The sequence below is a fragment of the Labeo rohita genome, chromosome 8, assembly GCF_022985175.1.
Source record: "Labeo rohita strain BAU-BD-2019 chromosome 8, IGBB_LRoh.1.0, whole genome shotgun sequence".
In the NCBI taxonomy this organism is placed as follows: Eukaryota; Metazoa; Chordata; class Actinopteri; order Cypriniformes; family Cyprinidae; genus Labeo; species Labeo rohita.
The window spans coordinates 1263926-1286738 of record NC_066876.1 but is presented as its reverse complement, the minus strand read 5'-3'; the positions used below and the strand labels follow the sequence as shown (position 1 = coordinate 1286738).

Here is a 22813-nt window from a genome sequence, read left to right as displayed (position 1 = left end):
TGTAGAGCCTGTACTTCATTTGCCCCCTCTCATAATTTCTTAATGACATCACCCATAACTTCTGACACTGATGCGTGTATGATGATTGAGGACTCAGCAATGACAGACTACAAAACCACATCCCGCATCAAAATCGAACAGCAAGGTGATCTATTTACAATTGAGTGTAAATACAAAAAAGATGCATCATACGTTTATTTGAGCCAGGGTCACAATGTCATTGGAAACAAAACAAAATGCTGACAAACAACATGGGACGATAGCAAAACATTTTAATAACACTAATAACAATACAATAAATTATTATTGTTAATAAAAATGCTGTTATTACAATAAAATTATATAATAACAGTCTTTAATAAGTCTGAACACTGTACAATAATCAGTCATGAATGAAAATCAAAAGCAGCTTTAAACACCAACCAGATTTCTATGAAAAAAAGCATAGCTGAAATGAAGTATATGGCAAGATATTCTCTTTCAGAGGTTCACTTCAATGCTGAAAGGATAAAAATGACAACCGGGAACCAGGAGTCAAATCCATACCCAAAATTGTAAAATTTGACAAATGTGTACAGAGAGGACCACAGGTGTCCTCCAAAGAAGTTCCTTTAAGCCAGGGGTGTCCAAACTTTTTTTGAAGGGGGTCAGATTTGATGACCTGGACACACTGGGGGGCCGGATACTGCTACGTATACATATACCACAATGACTTCAAGACAGACAGCACGTCTGAACAGCACAGCGATCTGCTGACCCTTTAAGTCGTGTAGTCTGAACTATGCTTAAGAGGAAGGGAACTAGTATTTCTTCTAGTAGAGTGGGTTCAAACTCCTTATCCACCTTATTTTACCAATGCGGAAGTAAGCTGTTTTCTGGTAGTGTGTTACCAGAAAATTCGACCACTGCTTGTAGTCCATAGTGATTACATCTGATAACATCTTACCAGTCATTGCACCCAATGCAACATTATCTGTTTCATGGCAAATAATGCTGTATGGCAGCGACCAAAGCAAAAAAGTAACTGATCAGATTTATGCCACTAGCTCAAGCAGTCTTTGCAAATCCTCAAAGCCCTCACAGTACAAAGCTGCTGCAGTCTCTTGCATGGAGGAGATGGAGGAGAAAATTACTGTAATAACATCACTCGAGAGTGGAAAGTAGTGAAAAAGTATATAGCCTAATCTAATTTAGGTCAGAGAAAGACCTTAACAAACCAAGAGCAACATCCTGGTGCAAATTTACTGTTGGGTCACCATGGTGTTTGAGAGATATAAGAAATAACTTTTAAGTCAGAAGCCTCTCAATGGCTGACACTAATTGATCAAACAGAGTCTTAGATCAAACAAAGTCTTCTAGGACCATAGATACATTGGAGGCACACTGACAGAACAGAAAGGTCTCAACCATCTCATTCTGTGCATAAAATGAGATACAAGTAACTTTACCCCACTCAGTAAGAACTCCCTCACTGTACCAACTGTGTGCACATGGCAATTTATCCAAAGTATCCATACTTTAAAGCAGGAGTAGACAAGTTTGGTGCTAGAGAACCACTGTCCTGCTGTTCCTCCAGTTCCTCCAGTTTAGCTTCAACCCTTATCAAACACACCTGAACAAGCTAATCAGTGTCTTCAGGATTGCTAAACAGACATGTGCAGAATGATAGACAACCATGCCTGCATAGGGTGTGAATCTGTACCACTAGAAACAGTCTGCTGCCTCAACAGTAGAGCTCCAGGAATTCATTTCAGTCTTTGAAGATGATCAAGAAAAATGCTTACATTCTGGCTCCTCAAACTGAACTAAAATCAGACAATTGTAGTAATTTACTGCACATATGTCCTGGAGTCACAAAGCAGCCAGAGCAACATCTATGCACTTCATAAATGTGGCAAGATGCTAAGGGTCTCAAATCAAGTCTTGCTATTAAAGGTGCATGAGCCATAACCATTTGGCCACTAATGCCCCAGTACAGTTCAGTCAAAAATGGAGCACAGACCCCATCCTTTTTGACACCAGAAAATAATAGCTATAGAACCTGCTCTTCTCCTGGGAAGGAGGCCCTTGTTTCCAGGAGGAGGCTCCTTTCTTAAAGAGTTTACTGAGTTTACCTCCAACTTTCCTCAACACACCTGCCTGGAAGTTTCAAGTATACCTAATAAGACCTTGATTAGCTGGTTCAGGTGTGTTTGATTAGAGGTCTGGTGACCCCTGCTATACACCTTTTTATGGTTTGGATGACCTTAGATGACACATCTGACAGACGTTTCCATGCTGCCAACTGGACAGAGAGAGGCACCAGGCATTATGGTACAGAGCTCTGTTCAGCCACATCATGCTTTGAGCCTTGTTAAGGCAGTATAGCCACCTGACAATCCATTGTGGAGAGAGCTTGCAGAGTCTGCAACCACAACCTGAGATATGAGGAATAAAAATGAATTATGTGCTGCTTCATTAAGTGTATCTCCTTGGATAAAGACCTGAAATAGGCTTTTAAGTTTAGTGATGAAATCACTTCTTGAAGAAAAAAAATATCTGAGGGGTGATGGCATAGGTGCTTCCTAGCATAGGGGTAGTGACACGATACCCCTTGAGGAAGATCAGCCAATGAATTGATGTGTCTATGGGTTTCAGTCGTATCACACATGGGTGTTTCTTGACAACAGATACTGACGCAGCATTGAAGTGAACCTATGAAAGGGAACACATTCATATGTGTGTTGTCTGTGTTGTACCTGGTTGGAATGGAGTTGAAATTTGTGTGAGTCAAAGGATACACAATTGGCAAAATCAGGACAGCAGTTAACTTATGATACTCCTTTTCCTTTAAGAATGGCTGATCTTATTGATCTTCATACTCAGTATGTGCTTAGCTCCCCTTTATAGCAAATTCTGAACGTTACTCACACAACCATCTGAACGAATGAGAAGTGAAACAGGAAGCTGATGGACGCTGAATCTGATGGTTCTCAACAGATGGGAAGATTGATACATTTATATGGGTTGCTGGTATGTTGAGGGGAATGATGGAAGTACGCTGACGTTGGGGGTAGAACTTGAGAATGGCATTTTGAGAGCTTATTTTCCATCTCTGGATTGTCTGAAGTGGCCAGCTCACACCAGCAAGGGCTCCAACCTCTGGAACTTAGTCAGTGGTGTTCTTACTGAGAAATTTTGTCAAACAGTTGTGACACCACTGGAAGAGAGAAAAAAGCTGGATTTGTAGACATAAAAACTCCACACAATAATATTTGCACTGCTAATTAACAGATCTGCAGGAAATTCAAAGCTGAATGTTCAGTACAAACAGCAAAGATTGGGCCATCACGGGGCTGTATGTTCTTGGAAATCAGAATAAAAAACACATACACTTGGAGGTAGGTGTATAACAGTAAAAGAGAGGGCACAGATGAGAAATAAAATTACCTTTGGTTTCTCTGATGACATGGTTCCTCTCACCCACCCTAATTTTGGCCTTCTGACCTTGTCGAACTGTTAATCCTGGGAATCACAGTGGGAATGTCAATGCACAAAAACAACTACTTTTCAGAGGTAGTTGATAGGAAAGCTGACTGCAGACTGCAGTTGGTGTCTGTGGAGAAGAGCATTGTGGGTACTGGAGTTGCTAGGGTTTTTCCCCCGGCCATGGAGGAGGATGCCTACCACAATACGAACACAAAAACAAAGGATGGCAAATTAGTGCATTTTGATCACCATTTACATATTTTATGGAGGAAGAGGGTTTCTGATAGAGTGCAACAAGACTTACTTACAGCAAACACAAAACCTAAACTATTTAAATGTGAAGAAGCAAGCTCACTGCTGCAGATGAAACAAACAAATCAACTTGTGCCATGTAATGATAATGTGATATGTAGAACATATCACCAGACTGTGCCGCCACACAAATAGCACACATTAAATTCCCCCTAAACAAATCAGGAGCTAAAGGGAAAGAACAATACAAGCCAATATATGCAGTTCGTAAAACAAGCTGCTGCATCAGTGGACATGCATATCAGTGTTGCCAAGTCTGTGGTTTTCCTGCGGAATTGGGCTACTTTAACACTGTTACCGTGGGTTGTTTTCATGTTCGCGGGTTGAAGCGACCACAATAACGTAATATTTAGCCCCTGGAATGTTAATTTGACCAGGGGAACCCTGCCAAAAAACAATGCACAATACATGTGTATCCTTCTTCAGAAAAAATATTGACAAAATCAAAAATTTAAGCCTGGGACCTTTGGGTGAATTGACACAGCATGACCCTATAACTTACATTCCCATGCTAAAAGGCACCTTAGGGAATACATTGGCCTATGAACTTGAGACTCTTACTGCACTTAAATCACAATTTACGCATTTTTACATACAACTGCAATTTCTAAAATCCAAATAAAAATCTCAGACTGCAGAAATAAACAATATTCCAGAATGCATCCCTCAGCGTTATGCATAATGATAACACAACCATCCCAAACACATTTGTTAAATATGTCTGTGCAATTCTACTGCTTGATTGCAAAAGTTTTTTTCTTTCTTTTTTTAAATGGTAATTGCATAACACCTTTGCTCAAGGTGCAAAATCCTGAAAACCAACTCCCACAATGCAAATATGCCTGACTAGATTACGTGATTGACTAGATTACAGATTATCTTTGCTCTGAAATAATTACTATTATGTACATGTATTATTGGCTATCCGTACCAGTATATTTTACACTCTCCCCTTCACACAGGAATGACAACTAAGAAAATCAAGCAGAACTTTATGTTTATACACTTATTTACAATTTCATTTGGTTAGCTCTTCTCTGCCTGTGTGGATTCCCTCTACATCTGTGTATCACAAGTTCAGTTACTGTGGGAAAAACACTGTTTACTAGGCCACTGGGTCACAAACATCAGATTAAAGCAGCCCAAATGCTCTTGTACCGCTTCCATACGATTGTGTAACCAACTCTATTTGCATCAGAAAAATGGCAAAAAGCATTTTAATGGCCAAAACACGTTGAAACACTTAACTGTTGAAATCATAATTTGGATTTTATAATGGTAGATAGTGACTCAAGTAACATTTTCATCAAAGCACAGAAATCATTCATCAGAATAAGGAGACCTATCAAAGACCCTTTAAGATCCATCTGATGTCTGGACCTCCTCAAGTTACACAACACCTCTTTGTTCAAAATAAACTATCTAACATATTTAACTAGAATTTTCCGTCATGTTTTTAACCTGTAGTTTGTTTCTGTTGCATTTTTCTCTGTTCAGAGGGTTACTTTGATTACATTTGAAGGCTCTTTGCTGTTTTGAGGATTTGTTGGTGTCACATACCTGTTAAGGATTCATTTAGCAATAACATGGCAGACCGCTGGGTAAAGATGTCCGTTTTTCTATTTTGCTCCTCCTTTTCTTTTTGTCTTCGATACCGTTCGTCCGCTGGACGGCTACACCTGAACTGCCACCAGAACTCATGATCCGGATAGACTTCTCTGTTGAGCTTCTCAGCTGAACCTCTTTCACTGACTGTCTGTTTGCTTTGCTCCTCGCATCCAGCGTGTGTCCTTGAGCACGCCTGGGTGTGCATGATCTGCATTTGTGCTCTCTCATTGGCTCCGCTAAATGATGCACTCGCAAACCAGGAAACAGAAGCAGCGCTGCCTTACATAATACCACATGCTGAGGACAGGGCCCCTTCAGGTGGGTTCACGACGGCCCTCCACACCGTTCCCTGCTCTGCCTCTTTTCTGTCTGTGTACCGTCATCAAATATGTCAAAGCAGTTTGTTGACAACAGCTTATGCTAACAACATGCCTTTTGCTGAGAATTCCTCTTTAGCATCTTGAATTTTACTTCACTTATTCCGTAGAATAAGAACACATAAGACAGCCAAGATTTTGGCCCGACACTCTGTGAGCCCTGTATTCTGTCATGAGGCCCTTTTATTGAGTTACATGCCCTACTTGCATATGGAGTAGGTACATGGTTGATGTCGTTCCATTTACACAGAATGGTTGGTCCAATCAAGTGCATTGCAATCCTGTGCTGCTGTACTCAAACCTGTGATTAGCCAAGCAAAAGGCATTTTCCTATAAGAAAGACATTGACAAGATCTGTAGTGTGACTGACCGTACAAATACTGTAGGTAAAACAAGAAATCAGTGCTATCTTTTTACACACTGCTGAAAGCTACAGAAAATAGAAGCAAATGGACTGGTGCAATTCACAGAAACTGGAACTGGAATCCGGCACTCAAACGTGGATTTGCACTTGCCATTTTATGTCATGTATGTTGAATTTTGGGGTAAAATCATACCCTAGGTTATATATTTTATTGACTACTCATCAGTTAAATTTCTTGCATCTAATATTCAACTGTACAGTTTTTGTCAGCATTTAGTGTTCCACAAAGGCCTTTTTTTTTAAGTTTTGGCAAAAAGTATTGAGTCCTCATCTCTTTAATTTTGCCAACAAATCCCATTTTGAAATATATGACGGAAGGCACATGAAGGCATCAAGTCATGTCAAATTTATTGCGCACGATACACTTCACAGTGCATATTGTTTCAAAGCAGCTTTACATAAAATCAGAATTCTACTTCAGCAGAGCAGACCTGATTCAAACCTGAAACAAACAGGTGCAAAATGATTACATGTTTTATTTTTATCATCTTTCCTACTTATTTTTATTGTTCTGGTGTCATGCGCTTACAGTTATTTTAGCTTTGCAACAAAAAAGTTCATTATGCTGTTCAGTATGCTATCATAAACACAGGTTTGCAGTGAAAAATAGTTCAACTGTTAGTGTTTACTGCACTGTATTATTCTTGTAGTTATATCAAGCAGCAGTCTCACTCATTTACAGAAAACAGCTTACTTTTGTACTGAAATGTAAGGGCTTTCCTTCTAAGAAAACAGAATTTAAAACCAGAATACAAGAGCTCATACAAACAGACAAACAAAAAAACAAAAACAATATATATATATATATATATATATATATATATATAATATTATATCATTCCTGAAAATTAAATAATTCAAATACAAAACTGAATAGAATAAAATATATATTATACACTGATGGCTGGACTAGACTGTGGTGTCTGAAAGAACTCCTGCATTAAAGAGGAAAGCATTCTTCCTTAACTGTGACCTAATTCTGTGAGCAATGTTGACCTAGAAATGTCAGTGATTCATATCTTACAATTATAGGCATCTTTTATTTAGCCAGCGCACATTTACAATTTGTACATTTTGTCATATGTTTTATTTACAATGTTGTTGTGTGTACGACTTTCTATTACCTTTGGGTGTAAGTATGTGCTCGTGTGTGACGCCAAAAGGTAATAGGATGCAATGGCGGCTGGTAGGTTTTAAATAGAGGACGTGTGCTAATTTGTAGTGGTCTCATGATCTCCTACCATGAACTTTTTGCTGATGTAAAATTATATTTTCATTTTCATTTTTTTTTTCATTCACCTATTAATTAAAAACATGGTAAAAAAGCATGATCTGCATAGTGATGATTGCTGTATCATGTCTAACTTAGGTCTTCTTTTATTTTTAATTTGAAGCTGCTGCTTAAATAACAGTTTAGTAAATTTAATGGAAATCAAATATTCAATATTTATATAGCTTATAATTGAGGTAGCTGCTAGATCTCAGCTGGAGCAATTCCAACTATTTTCACATAAATATACTAGGGGGAGGTTAGCCTCCTCTGTGGTATATTTTTCTCAACACTCTAACAACTAAACGTGAAATGCAGATACATAGATAGGAAGAACAGCAGTGGTTCTGACTTGAGTAATTTTTATTTTATGGTGTAACAATAATGAAATTGCAAACAAAAAATATACATTCTTAGAAATGAAATGAATTAATATTGAACCGTCCTTTTTTTCTATTTTCCACGTCATAAATCTTGGGTAGGCTGTGGCTGATGAGCTGCCACTGATGGGATTCAACTCATAAAATAATGTCCAGGTCGTATTTCACAATCAAGATAGAGACCTTAAATGAAGAGCAAGAACAAGATCTTGGGAAAAAAACCTGGTACCAACAAGACAAACTCACTGTAGCATGATGATGGTTAGATGTAGGTAGTCACACACACACACACACACACACACACACACAGTTGTGTTTCCATGTTTTATGGGTTCATTCCATAGGCGTAATGGTTTTTATACTGTACACACTATATTTTCTATCGCCCTACACCTAAACCTAGCCCTCACAGGAGACTGTGCACACTTGTACTTTCTGAATAAAACTCATTCTGCATTATTTATAAGCCTGTTTCCTCATGGGGACCTAAAAAATGTCCCCACAAGGTCAAAATTTACTGGTATTACTATCCTTGTGGGGACATTTGGTCCAGTTAAAGGATTCCCCACTTGCTTTACAAAATCAGACTTTCTTCTGTGCAAAATTAACAGACATTACTTTACACATTCAAATCAGTCAAGATTCTTGAGCTAAACAAAAATGCTTACCTGATACATAACATTTTTATTTGAATTAAATTAATTAATTCAATGATTGATTTGTTTTCATCTATGTTTAGATGGGATGTCCTTTTGTGGCCAGTTAAGGGTAAATACTGCCAATCTATGAAGCCATTTTAGAGCAGTTCCTTTAAATATCAACCTCTGTATTGTGTTATATTAACTGTAATCTGTAAGCTTTCCATGTGCTGCACTTACACTCCAAAGTGCGTTTGTGCTATGAATGGTGAACAAAATGAGTTATCGCACTCGGCTAGACGTAAGTGCTGTGCCAGTCAACACCATCATGGTGCTTAAAGCACCCTGGGATTCAGTCGGTTCCCACTCTTCACATGGTAACTGACGTGCAGGGTTTGAAAGCTAATGCTTTATACAGAAAAAAAAAAGAGGAAAAAAAACCTCCTGTGAGCCATCAATGTTTATTCTCCAGAGTACATAAGTAAACCACAGTGACTGCGCTGAAGAAGGAAGACTAAAAGGTTTCTGCGTGGATTGCCAGCGGTAATACACCCCATGTAAAGCCTAATAGGAGATGTGAGATTTTCTGCTCTAGTTTTCAAACAGAACACGACCAATGTGACTCTGTGACACAACATGAGCGCGAATTTCTCTTTATGGTATTTATCCCGTGTCACCACAAGCGAGAGCTGGAAGTAAATGTTGCGCATATATAAATAAATATATGGGTTAGATACATTAGAGGCGTGAATGTGCGCGTCCTGTAGTTGCTGAATCCGTGTCCCCTCCCACCAGAGCTCGAGCGCACTGAATGCGCAGGAGAGAGAGTGATGATGGCGGAGGAAGATCGGCGCTGAGCGGATCTTTATATAATTGCGTTCAGTTTATTATAAGTCTAAAAACATAATCGGCCTGCTCGCTAGATCCAACCATGGGTAACGAGGCGAGCCTGGAGGGCGGTGAAGGGGCCACTATGGTGGGGATGTCGGTTTCAGCACCGCCGAACTCTGGACAGCTCATGAAGCCCGTAAATGGCGCAGCGGCCGGGGCTGGAGCATCCCTCGAACCCAGGGCGGGGATGAATAGGTAAGACCGAGGGTCATTTTTCTGACAGTTTCTTTTACAACATGCGCTAAAAGACCATCTCGTCTGCATGCTTGCATTTGTTTTCCTCCTCGAATAAGATCTACGATTTGACAGCGAGAAGCCGTGTGATTGATTGCGAGCGGAACGGAGGATGCTCGGCATCGCGGTGTGATGCTGTGATGCTTGTTTCTAGGCTACGATCTCTGTTCACGAACATAAGTGTGCCGTGCACTGCGGTGGGGTATTAAAGACAGGGTTTCTGTTGTGCTGACGTCGTCAGATCAGAGAGATCGACACACCTGAGCCTCAAGATGACAAACTGAGAAACCAAAAGGATGCTGAGAGAGAGAGAGCGAGAGAGAGAGAGAGAATTGTACACGTTCGTGTGAATGAGAATTGTGCTCACACGCGCCTACTGTCACGCGTTTGAATATGTTCTCCACCAAGAATTACAAGCACAGCGTCATATGTGATGTTGGTTGTTCGCGAAATTATAAGCCATTCGCTCCTTATGAGATTTGGCACGTATGCTATAGAAGCCTGCTGAATATATAGCGACGAATTACGCAGCCATCTATCATCACTTACGTACTTAAATGACTTTAAACACATGGTTTCATTTCTTGAGATTCTTTACGTTACTGTTGGCTGCTGAAGTGTATCTGCTCATGAGTCGATTTCTCTAAGAATCCTCATTCAGATATTACGGACAGCGAATATTGCTTCCTTTCTGCAAATGGCTGTCGGTATGTGATGGAGGGTGAGAGTAGCTACAACTGTAAGTGCTTTTACATGAAGAATTGATAGCACTGCAATACACGCACAGCAGCTCATTCATCCGTTCATCAGGAGCTCGACGGTGGAGTGACTCATATTTACATCCGAGTCTATATCTGATCTCTGGCGTAAGAGGCTAAGAATAGGATGGGATATTTGTGTTTTCAGATTCAGCCATCACTCTCTGCACAGCACATCTGTGTTTTTATTCCGTCGAGGATAGTGGGAAAAGTGTTGATTTCCTTTGCACTGGAGCGATCCCTTAAAAACACACTCGCACAAACACCGCGCCTGCTTGATTCATTCTGCTCGCTCCAGTTTTGCCGCCATTCGGCTTCAATGATGGCCCGTGAAACTAGTCCAAAGCTTTCACTTATGCGAAAATGTAATCTTTTATAAAATGTAAACAGCAATTACGGGACAAAGAAATAAAAACATTATTCCATTAGGCATTTTAATTACATTTTAATTATTTATAATGTAATACATTTGCTTTCAACATTTGATATATGCTTTCACCAAATGAATATGGTGTCGTTGTCAGGGATGGTTACAATGGCACATGAAGTTTCATGTCAGTACCCCAGTGGGTTGCAGAGATGTAGAGTCAAAATCTTGCTGATGTAGTGCCATCCAATTTGCAAATAAAGTTTCAGATATATTACAGCCAGAATGGCCTGAGCCAAATTTGATGGAGACCCAGTGAACGCCGTAGAAGGTACACTGGCTGTGCCAAACTATGTACCCATAGTGCGGCACTCATTTGCACTTGAACAGAGATTTTATAGTGGTTTTCGAAACCAACTGACATTACTAGGCGCACTCATTCAATCCCATAATGCACCACAATGCTGAGTGTAAAACCGATGTTCATTTCTGTGTCTTGTCAGAAGATGGCATCCACAGCTGAATCACACAGATGTAAGTTCCCCTTTAATTTATTAATGAACTAATTATTTGCAGTTTTACAAGCCATTTTTCTATGATAGATTTCAATGCAGATCATTTTTGCTCAACCTCACTGTCAGCCTTTTTGTTTTATTAATAAACAGAAAGCATGAAGTATGCAAAAGCGGCCCCCCGTCCGGTGCACGCAGTGTCCAAATTCGCTCACTCTTTTTTTACTTACTTTAAGTGGATGAGTGTAGGAAATAGCGGGTGATTTTGGAGACAGCATCTGAAAATGGTGGACAGGCAGTGGCAAAGGTTTGGAGGGGATTTGAATATCTCATCAGCCCTGAAAATAGAGTATGAAATACTGACATAGCTCACAATGGAATGAAAAGAAAAAACAAAACAAAACTGACTTTACCAAAAAGCAGACTTTTCTTATGTAAATACAACTGAGAAGTGTGTCGCTAGTGCTTTCGAATCTGTTCTAATCTGTAAAACAGGCTATTTTTTTTTCTAAATAAATGGGAAAAATTCTAATTGAATTAACTGTCAAAGAGTTGCCTAAGTACAGTATGTTAGATACTGACAGGTTCGTCAGAATGTCATGCAGTAATACTGTAATGTGTATGTGTGTCTGACCCTTTCAGTGCAGCTTATACAATTTAAGGCTGTATATGAGCCTGTGTTTAAAAGGCATTTTTTTTCTTTTCCATTTTTTATTTTTTAAATAGTACATGGTGTGTATAGATGTTTTTCGAGACACATTGGAATCGGTTTGGATTGGAGAAATGCAAGCAGTTGCCATGGTAACAAACACTGTGGTCTGCTTGTGCTAGTGAGTGAAAACATCTGAGGCATTTACTGTATTGTATGAGAGTGTCTATTCACACTAAGTTCAAACAGCCCACCTTGTTGGCAGAGGGTAATTACACTAACTTTGCCCACCATTTCCTGGTGGTATGGAGTGTAAAAACGCCTGATTTAGTGTTTGATGTGACAAGTTCGAATCTGCTTTTTCTGGATCCCATTCTTCTCCCTGTTCCCATTGCATGTCAACTTTTTGTATATATCCACCTTTTTCCAGAGTAACCGATGAGCGCCCCATGATGGATTCTAACTTCCATTTGGGTGCTCTCGTGTTCCGGTCTCCATAGAAATTCATGTTTAAATAGGGTAAAAAGATTGACTGAATTAATTCAACTGAAACTTTTTGAATATAACTAAATATGAAAATGTGCGTAGGGTTCAGCTGTGTTAATTTGACTAGAAACACCAGAGAGCGGAGATGTAAAGCATCTTTCCGTTATGAGGCGGACGAGACTTCCGCGTTCAGGAAAAAGATGGATAAATGAAGAAAATAGGTCATAAAGATTCTAACAATTATTTTAGAAATGTGTAATTAAAATCTTATTGATCAGATAGACTGGCATATGGACCACTCATTTTGTCACCACTCTCAAAACCATAGCTTCCTTTCTGCACCTTTGAGGATCTGTCGCTATTCGTGTAATTTATATTAAATGCAATAATAGCTTCTGCCATATTGTATGCGGTCTTAAATGACCTGAATTTAAAGGTGTACTAATTTTTGCCAAATGATTTTGCTATTTAAAGGCACCAAAACAAACACGCCCATAGCCCAACAGGACCTTGTCCCTATTTTGATATCTCTGCTCCACATGTATGTACACAACCCTGGCAATGATTGCAGAAATAAGTGAAGATGACACACAAGCATATGCAAACCAAAGCCAACACAGATAAGTTGTGTGAAACAATGCAAAATCAACATTACTCACCAATCAAAAAGAAACGACATAACCCTTTTGGGTGTTTTGGGACTCGGTTTGACACTGTGGTCAAAAGCGTTTTTCAAAAATTGCTTAGTGCACCTTTAAGGTTTGTGAGCAGTTTGCTTTTATTGTGATTTTGTAGTTTTTACACTCTGTTATTCTTAAAATCAGAGCATAGCTGCACTTAATTCAGGTCACAGGACAGAGCATAGTCCATGTTATAATATAACCATATAAAATAGAAACATCATTTGATCGGTAGTGAAAAAAGCATCTCTGATTGGTCAACGACATGCTGAGGCTGCATCCGGAAAGTATCCAGCAATGTAATATGAAAAGCCACAGCTATGCTGATTGGCAGCTTCATTACGACAATGCACTCATCCTGCAGCTTGTCTCATGCAGAGTTTTTTGGTGAAACATCAAACCAAACAGGTGACTTAGCCCCCTTACAGCCATGCTGCTTCTGGCTTTCCCAAAACTAAAAACACCTTTTAAAGGGAGGAGATTCCATACTGTTGATAAGATTCAGTAAAATATGATGGGTTTTTGCAATGGAAGAGATACTGGGGGAACTGAGTGAGGTCCCAACTTGCCTTTGAATAGGACTGAGGCTTCATTGTCCTGTGTACAATTTTTCTTGTATCTTCTTCGATAAATGTCTCTGTTTTTCATATTATGTGGTGGGATACTTTCTTGTAGACTCTTTGTTTTTTGCAGTGGGCATCTCTAGCAGTCATGCATGATAAATCGTCATGATTCTCATGAATGAGATTGGCAACAGTTACATGTACTGTGTAAAATGGTGATTTCCAATCTCTCTCTCTCTATATGCTATAGGCTGTATATCATACATAACATGGAATATTCATAATCAGTGATAGAAGAACATCATTGTGTCCAAAAAACCCCTCAAGATCCTTCACATGCATTCAAACATGATGTGCTAAGATTTGGATTGAAATTTATTGTGATAAGTGTCTTGATCAGAGCATGTCTTCTATAGAGGAACCTGTCAATAGAGTCTGGCTGCAGACATGCACTTGGATTTTCAGACTTGCACTCTCTGACACCTGCACTTCCGCAAGTAACGTCATTTGCAGTCTTTTTTATTTTATTTATTTATTATTTTTTAAATGGAATCTCTCAACATTTTACAACAGTAGCCAGGTGGTGAAGACAAGAAAAAAGAAACTAAATTACAATGTCACTCACAATCGTCACTTGCACTCTCTACTACCTGCTACATCTCCTGCAGTCCACACAAATCGTGTGTGTCGCCAATGAAGACAAGACGCTGTCATGGTTAAATGATTAATTTGTTAAAACTAACTTAATAGCATAACGTACGGGGTACTACAAGTCATCTGTAGGAGATAAAACAAGACACCAAATCCATGGACACACAACAGCAGAATATGACCGTAATGCGCAAAGTCTCTCGTTAATATGGCCTAATAAATCAAATTCGATATACAGTTTATTAATGTAATGTACATGTATATAGTGTTTTCCTCCGCAAAACATGGCATAATGTGGTATAACGGACTAAGATTATAAAGACTAAACTAATGCTCCTCTTCATTATTACAACAACAACAACAGACAAGCAGGTGAGCCCAGAATAAGTGCAACGCTGGGTTTATTCGCAGTTTCCCATATAGAATAATCTCTACTGCCCTTTTATATCATTGTCTTTGTCCGTTATGCTACATTATGTGTTTTATTTACATTGATTTTCTTCGGGAGGGAAACATCTATTTGACGCATTGCTTTCTGGGCACATCTGCTTGCCTATACAGAGTTGGTCCTTTTAATATCACTTAATGGATCTCTTATTGCACGTTCATATCTGCTTGTATATAGTTTGTCAACAATAAGGTTTATACTGAATTTGGTCTTTATCATCTTAGTCCTTTTTGCCACATTAAGTGTTTGTTGGGCAAGTATAGGTATAAAAGTGACAGTTTGCGCATTGTGTTCATGGCCATATGCTTGCTTTGAAGTACATTAAATTAATAAATTATATATCACATTCGATTTTTTAATGCCACTTATTGTATCTTAATACATTAAGCCATATTAAGTGTTAATGTTTTTCTACGGGAGGAAAACGCTTAACGAGACACTTTGTGCATTGCATTCATATTCTGCTGTTCTGTGGCCACGGATTTGCGGGTCTTTATCTCTCCTACAGATGACTTCTCCTTTTTCTTGTCTTCACCACCTGGCTACTGTTGTAAAATGTTGAGAGATTCAATAAAAAAAAAAACAATAAATAAAATAAAATGAAAAATAAAATATACTGCAAGTAACTTGCGGAAGTGCAGAAGTCTGAGAGTGCAAGTCTGAAAATGCAAGTGCATGTCTGCAGCCAGACCCTTCTTCAACTTGGAGCTGTGTTATAGTGCATAGCCTACTGTACAGTAAGGGTTTAGCACTTAGAAGGCAGAAGACTCCATTTTATGTGCGCAGGATTGTTTTTTTTTTTTTTTTCATGTTTTTTTGTTTTGTTGATTGTTTTTTCCTGTTTCTCTAAGCTCAGTTAAGATACCTAAGTTAGGTTTCAACGCCCATTATACAGCTTTGCAATACTCTACAGCTTACACGAGAATAGACTTACCTTAGAGTTGCTGGTAAGAAAATGATGTTGTTCTACAGATACTGGTGACTGGTGTTCCACCATGTGACAGAGATGGCAGCTCAAGCTGCATGAAAGGAAAGTGAAGCGTAATAAGCAGGCTGGTGTTTGGGCAAGGCTAATGGCTGGACCCAGCAGACATTTGCATTTAGTCATTTAGCAGACACTTTTATCCAAAGCAACTTAGATATCAGGAACATCCAAACAACTTAACAGTAGACAATTCCAAGTTTTAAGAGTAGGCTAGAGTAGTAGACAAGCTAGAGAAATAATTCATATTTCTATGAATATTTCTATGAATATTTTCTTCTAATGTATTCTCTGTTTCTTGAACAATACAACTGAAGGCATAGCTTTCTAAAGCTCTGCTGCGTTTTAATTCTAACTGAATTGTGCCTGGACAATAACATCCTTACTCAGGAGCTCAGCTAGACAGACTGGCTACTTTTGGCAGAGACAGAAGTTGATTACAGTATATTAGCCAAAGGCTCTGTTGATGTGATCAAAGACAATTGAATATTCATCAATGACGTTTCATCTCACTCCCTACCACGGAAATTCTGTTTACGTCCCTCTGAGGCTGTCAGCTGGCTTCCCACCGAATGGCCCTTGGGACTTTAGGTTGTAACTAAATTCAGTGACACTAATCTGAAGAAACTCCTGTCAAGTTGAGATGAGGTAAACCATTGGCCTGGATGGCATCTGTGGACAAAGCTGAGAATCTCAATATGTTGATGACGTTCAACATAAACAAGCTTCTTTCAGTATAGGTACATGCTTAAAACTTAAGGCCATCCTCAGCAAGTGACCAATATCATGCAGCAGTCATTTTTCACACCAAAGTCACCATTCCATAAAAACATGATAAACACATGAATTCTTGTTGGTCACTTTTGCAAAAACGCACCTGCATCTACTGCTGCAGTATAATAGATTTCTGATGTGGATGAGGTGGACATGTAATTTCTTCAGAAATATTCAGACAGTGATGAGCCAAGAGCTTGTCATTTTTGCTCTGATTTGGCAACACGTTCTCACTCCTAACTCGTCACATACTTGAGCAGGACCCTTTAGCACAGGGGTGCTCAACCCTGTTCCTGGAGATTGAGTTTAGTTCCTGGCAGAGTTTAGTTCCAACCAGAGATAGGAGGTAACTAAGTACAAATACTTCGTTACTGTACTTAAGTAGATTTTTCTGGTATCAGTACTTTACTTCACTATTTATTTTTCTGATAGATATCATGGAAAATGAAGAGACTAAAAAGGAAAATTGAAATGAAGGTACAGTTCAGGAGAGAACTTTTAATCATTTTGCACGGCCCCAACCTAAGGTTTTAAACCTTTTTTTAAATGCGATGGCCATACAAAAAATAGGATTTTCTGTGTATTGAGAATTTGTTGTCAGTGAATAGGATGGCCTGGATGAGTGTGAGATTTCCTGGCCTGAATTTTTTGTCCAAGTCCGGCCCTGTTCTACATGGTGGTTGTTCAGCCTTGATACATTCATTAGCTAACAAAATTTTAAATGCAAGTTATTTTGTATTAATGTGTCAATATGATGTGAGGTTCAGTTACCAGCGTGACACTAAAATAGGTAGTAGTAATGGGTACTTTTTACTTAAATACATGTCAGACCTCATACTTCTTTACTTTAACTTGACTTTATCAGAGTATTTGATCAAATAGTAGTTATAGTATCTGTACTTCTACTTGAGTGAAGGATGTGTGTACTTTTGCCATCTCTGGTTCCAACCCTAATCAAACACACCTGTCTGTAATTATCAAGCGCTCCTTCAGATCCTAATGGACCTTTATCGCACTGGAATTGAACACCAGAAGCGCTTGTCGAAGCAGTGTACCGATTCTTCCGGTTATGTATATTTTTCAATATGCTGTAATCACCTAGTTGAATAAAAGCCTGTTAAAATGAACATGGATGATTTCAAAATCCGGACATTTTCAGAGACAGGCGAAAAGATATTCTGATGATTACTGTGCACAGAATTTTCCAAACTCAATGGAACTTGTAGGTTTAATCCAATGTACTGATCTGAGAAACCCATGGCTCGTAAACTTGCGTGATTTCACCACACTGCGTCAGTGCTGCGGTGTTTGTGAAACCTGATGATCAGAATCGACATATTTATTCATTTGTATTAAATTTTAGTCTTCATTCTGTTTCATTCACAGTCATTTCACTATGTGATTCACATATTTATGACAAAATTCTTAATTAATACTCACGCTGTCAACGCGTTATACTGTTTAAGATTAATTAGCTAAAATGTTTAACATTGTTATTTCTTTAAGGCAACGCCTGCACATTCGTTCATCTATTTTAATACCGCTCTTAGAAAAATTAACCATGGCATGTGTTGTAAAACTGTGGGAATACAAATGGAAATCAGTCCGCGGAAAAATAAAATATAATAGTTACTACATATTTATTATAGTAAATTCATGGTTAATTTAGTAGGGGTGTTTATCTGTCAAATCTATTTTAATGTAAACAGGTATAAAATATGATGAGAAAAACATTGTTAATGGGAAGACGAAATTGACTGCAGCAGGTTAAATTTATTAAAGTGTTAAATTTATAGCATAATATGTTAATATAAGGACCTTAATTCATCCCACGCATCTCATCTGTGTTGTGTCAGAAAAACTCAGGCAGTATGTCGTTGTTTGGAATAATAGCAGCCAGGTACACTGCAGTAACACCGGCGAAAGAAAGGAAAGAGAGGATTCTCCCATTAGTTTTCATTGCGTTGCCATGGGACCGGGAGTGGGGATACACTGCTTTGGTTACTGGATATAGGAAGTGAGATAAAGGTCCATTAGCTGGTTCAGGTGTGTTTGGTCAGGGTGAGAGCTGAACTCTGCAGGAAGGTCGATCTCCAGGACCAGGGTTAAGCACCCCTGCATTAGTGTCACTTTTTAGAAGCATTACATCAGCTTTGGTTGTGAAATGCAATTTGCTGTTGTGTGTTTTGTGACCTGTCTTGATCAGAGCAGGCCTTCTGTGAGGGAACTTGGAGCTGTGTTATAGTGCATAGCCTACAGTAAGAATATTACGAATTTGTTGTAGACTGGACTACTGTTTGTTTGCTGCCTTCCCTGATCCTCTGCCTGGCTATGACCACGATTACTGTTTTGCCTCTGACAGTACTGTTTGTATTGGTATTGTGACCACTGCCCGTTTGTTCTTTGAGACTGCTTTCACTAAATAAAACGCACATGGTGGGCAAATATCACAAACAATTATGCTTAATTAGTCATTCATAAATAATTCTTAATAATAAATTAATCAGCACTTTTTGCGATTAGTTCATTTTGGCAGCTGTTATAGTAAAAACTTTTTTTTTTCAGAAGAGTTCCACATGTAATGCTAATTTAATATGTAATAATGTAAGCCAGTCATAGCAATGCAGTGGACATTTGCATTGAAGTTTCACAGCAGACATACCGTTTCAAAAAAGGGTGTTTAAATCAGAGGCTAATTTCAGAGTAGAAAATATAATGTATATCAAAATTGTGACCATTTTGACCAAATAAATAAAACAAACAAACAACCAAAAAAAAAAAACCAAAACAAAAAAAACAACATACTAAGATTATAAGTGCACCTCAGGGAAATGTTCTAAAATAATAATTAAAAAACGCATTTCATGACCCCTTTAAATGTTGTTATTGTTTAAACAAGATACATTCAACTGGGATATAATTTGAAAGCATAACTAAATGTTATCAGCAGATCAAAATCCTTTTAATGTAACACTTCACATTAAGACCAGTAACATTAAAGAGAACCCGCTTTCAAAAACCCTCCACCTTCCCCAGCTCCACCTATACCTGATCTGGTAGACATTTATTATCTATAATTTAAAACCTGGGCCCTTATTCTAAAAGGAACACTCCACTTTTTTTGAAAATAGGCTCTTTTTCCAACTCCCCCTAGATTTAAACAGTTGAGTTTTACCGTTTTCGAATCCATTCAGCCATTCAGCAATTTTAGCACAGCTTAGCATAGATCATTGAATCTGATTAGACCGTTAGCATCTCGCTCAAAAATGACCAAAGAGTTTTGAAATTTTTCCTGTTTAAAACTTGACTCTTCTGTGGTTACATCATGTACAAAGACGGATGAGAAATGAAAAGTTGTGATTTTCTAGGTCGATATGGCTAGGAACTATACTCTCATTCCGGCAAAATAATCAAGGAACTTTGCTGTCATACCATGTGTGCAGCAGGCGCAATGATATTACGCAGCCGTCAACTCTGCATCTACACGAACTTAGTGCCGGTCACTTTCAGGCGCTGCGTAAAATCATTGCGCCTGCTGCACCCATGGTAAGTTTTAAATAGGAAAAATATTGTCATTATATATGGTCATTTTTGAGAGAGATGCTAACGGTCTAATCAGATTCCGTGATCTATTCTAAGCTATGCTAAAAGTGCTACAGCCAGACCCGGAGATCGGCTGAATGGATTCAAAAACAGTAAAACTCAACTGTTTAACTCTAGGGGAGTTGGACAATGAGCCTTTTTTTTTTTTTTTTCAAAAAAGTGAAGTGTTCCTTTAAAGCTTCTAAGAATCCATTCAGAGAGCTCCTAATATAGCTTAAAAATCTTTGCTTAAGAGTGATTCAGGGCCAATCCAAGAGCAACTGAGTGAGGAAAAGGCAAAAACTTTATTACCTTATATATATAGTACAGACTGTGATTGTCCAATGCTTTTAAATAGGATCTATTATAAGCCTTCATTCTGAAATTACAGGCCTAATTTTTCCTATTTTGCCCTAATCTCTCTCTCTCTCTCTCTTAAAAGTCCTTCTCCCTACTCCTAACACTTTTAAACCTTAAGAGCTCTTTTAAGGGTTAAGATGCTTCGTGAATAACTTTATTTTTACTAGGATCTTCTCTTTAAATTTAAGGGGAAACACCTACTTTTCTAAGAGAATTGTCACTACGATGAACTCTTTGTACTGAGTATTTTCATTAATACGGGCCCTGACCTTGCAGCCTTTTAACTGAGGACAAATAAGTTAAATGCTAGCAAAAACAGCTAGACATGACCAAACACACAAGAAAGATTAAAGACAGGTGGACTGCTCTGTGTGAAGCCCCATCTGTGCATTTTCTGTTCACATGCATGGAAAGCAATGAAAAGCAGCGAAGCACAAAGTGAAATGTAATTTATATATAAGGTTAGAAACATTCATGTTATTATGTGCCTTACTTTGAAACTAATCAGGATGACACAATGATGTGCTCCTGTGGTCTTTTTTATAATTGCAGAAATGGCAAGTAATTAGTAGAGGACGATGAAGATGAAGATGAATGTTAACATGAGTTGATGCTGGTATAGTAAGCAGTGCCCTTTGTTGGTCAAAACATGCACCAAACTGTAGAGGAGAAATCTGTAGCTCTGCTGCTCTGTCTTTCTCAACCCATTAGGTATTATTTCAATTTGTGGACTGTGTGAATATACAGTAAACAATAAGGAAACTTCTAGGGATAAGCTCCCCAAATAACTTGTTCATTATGAGTCATATACTTGTAACCTTGTAAAAGTTTTTACAAAAAGCAGATTTTCAACTGTAAAAATAAAACAGCAAAAAAGTGCCTCTAAAAAACAAGGTGTCCAAAACTATACGTGCATTTAAAGTGTTATGCCATCTTAAATGAGCAGGTTTGTCAGACTTTATTTTGTTGGTCTCCTTTAGATATTCAGTTGACTGTAAGTAATTTTGCAAGTAAATATCAAAGGACTCTTTATAGTAAGTGTCTTTAATTACCCTGTTGTTAAAGGTGTATTGAGTATAGGTTAGGGCTAATTTAAGAAGTTTTGCAAATGAAGAGATACGTGTTTTTGTGAAGAATCATCTGAATAGTATAAATTCACATGAGATAAAAACTGTTTCTGATTATGTTTGGTACAAATCTCTCCTCATTGTATTTTGCCATGACAAGACTCGTTGGAAATAATCCTCACGCTCATTGACGCCTGTATTGTAGTGTTGTTTGGTGATGTGAAACCTGGGAATTAGACAACGAAACACACTTGCTACTTTTCTGTATACAAGGCCCAGAAAACCTAGTGATGCCACTGAAAAAAAGGACTGAACCCAAAAGACAAAGAAGCACAAAGACATAAAAACAAGAGTAAACACCAGTACAGCACATACAAGGTGGAGAGATTTAATGACAGAGAAAATTACTTTTTTTTTTTTTAAAGTTACTTATTTTTTTGCTGGTCAGGAAAGGAAATTAATTATTGTGTCTAAGGCTAAATATGGTATGAGTACTAAAGTACAAAAAAACAACAACATCAAACTAAAGAACTACTGAATGTCCCTTTAAAGGAACACTTCACTGTTTTTGAAAATAGGCTCATTGTCCAACTCCCCTAGAGTTAAACAGTTGAGTTTTACCATTTTTGAATCCGTTCAGCCGATCTCCGTTTCTAGCGGTAGCACTTTTAGCATAGCTTAGCATAGATCATTGAATCTGATTAGACCATTAGCGTCTCGCTCAAAAATGACCAAAGATTTTTGATATTTTTCCTATTTAAAACTTGACTCTTCTGTAGTTACATTGTGTACAAAGACGGACGAAAAATAAAAAAAAAGTTGCGATTTTCTAGGCTGATATGGCTAGGAACTATACTCTCATTCCGCCGTAATAATCAAGGAACTTTGCTGCCGTACCATGGGTGCAGCAGGCGCAATGATATTATGCAGATGTCAGCTCTCCCGGCTGCAACTCTGCATCTACACAAACTTAGTGCAGGTCACTTTCAGGCGCTGTGTAATATCATTGCACAATATATGGTCATTTTTGAGCGAGATGCTATGCAGATTTAATGATCTGTGCTTAGCTATGCTAAAAGTGCTACCGCTAGAAACGGAGATCAGCTGAATGGATTTGAAAACGGTAAAACTCAACTGTTTAACTCTAGGGGAGTTGGACAATGACCCTATTTTCAAAAAAAGTGGAGTGTTCCTTTAAGGATGTGTCTGGCATTATGTGTCTGGTCCATCTTGCGTTAGAAGCTGTTTGCTCAGCAAAGACTTTTTACATTCAAGGGTGACTCAAGAAGTACTTTGGAGGTTGCATTTGTTGGCAGTGTACACTGAGATTGT

At 38.4% G+C, this 22813-nt stretch overlaps 1 protein-coding gene and 1 long non-coding RNA gene across 5 annotated transcripts in view; one reads left to right on the top strand and one right to left on the bottom strand.

Moving 5' to 3' along the window:
• Positions 1 to 255: 255 nt before the first annotated feature.
• On the bottom strand, positions 256 to 5580 carry LOC127170045 (uncharacterized). The gene is made up of 3 exons (XR_007828305.1): positions 5341 to 5580; positions 3430 to 3662; positions 256 to 3199 (listed from the first exon to the last, which is right to left on the bottom strand). It is a non-coding gene; the product is annotated as an uncharacterized LOC127170045 (long non-coding RNA).
• A 3716-nt stretch (positions 5581 to 9296) lies between these two features.
• bsna (bassoon presynaptic cytomatrix protein a) overlaps positions 9297 to 22813 on the top strand; it is a 46711-nt gene continuing 33194 nt past the window's right edge. For all 4 annotated transcript variants that reach the window (XM_051117735.1, XM_051117734.1, XM_051117737.1 and 1 more), the window contains exon 1: positions 9297 to 9563. In XM_051117735.1, coding sequence (XP_050973692.1) covers positions 9409 to 9563 — 155 coding nt within the window. In that variant the 5' untranslated portion in view covers positions 9297 to 9408. The remainder of the gene's footprint in view (positions 9564 to 22813) is intronic.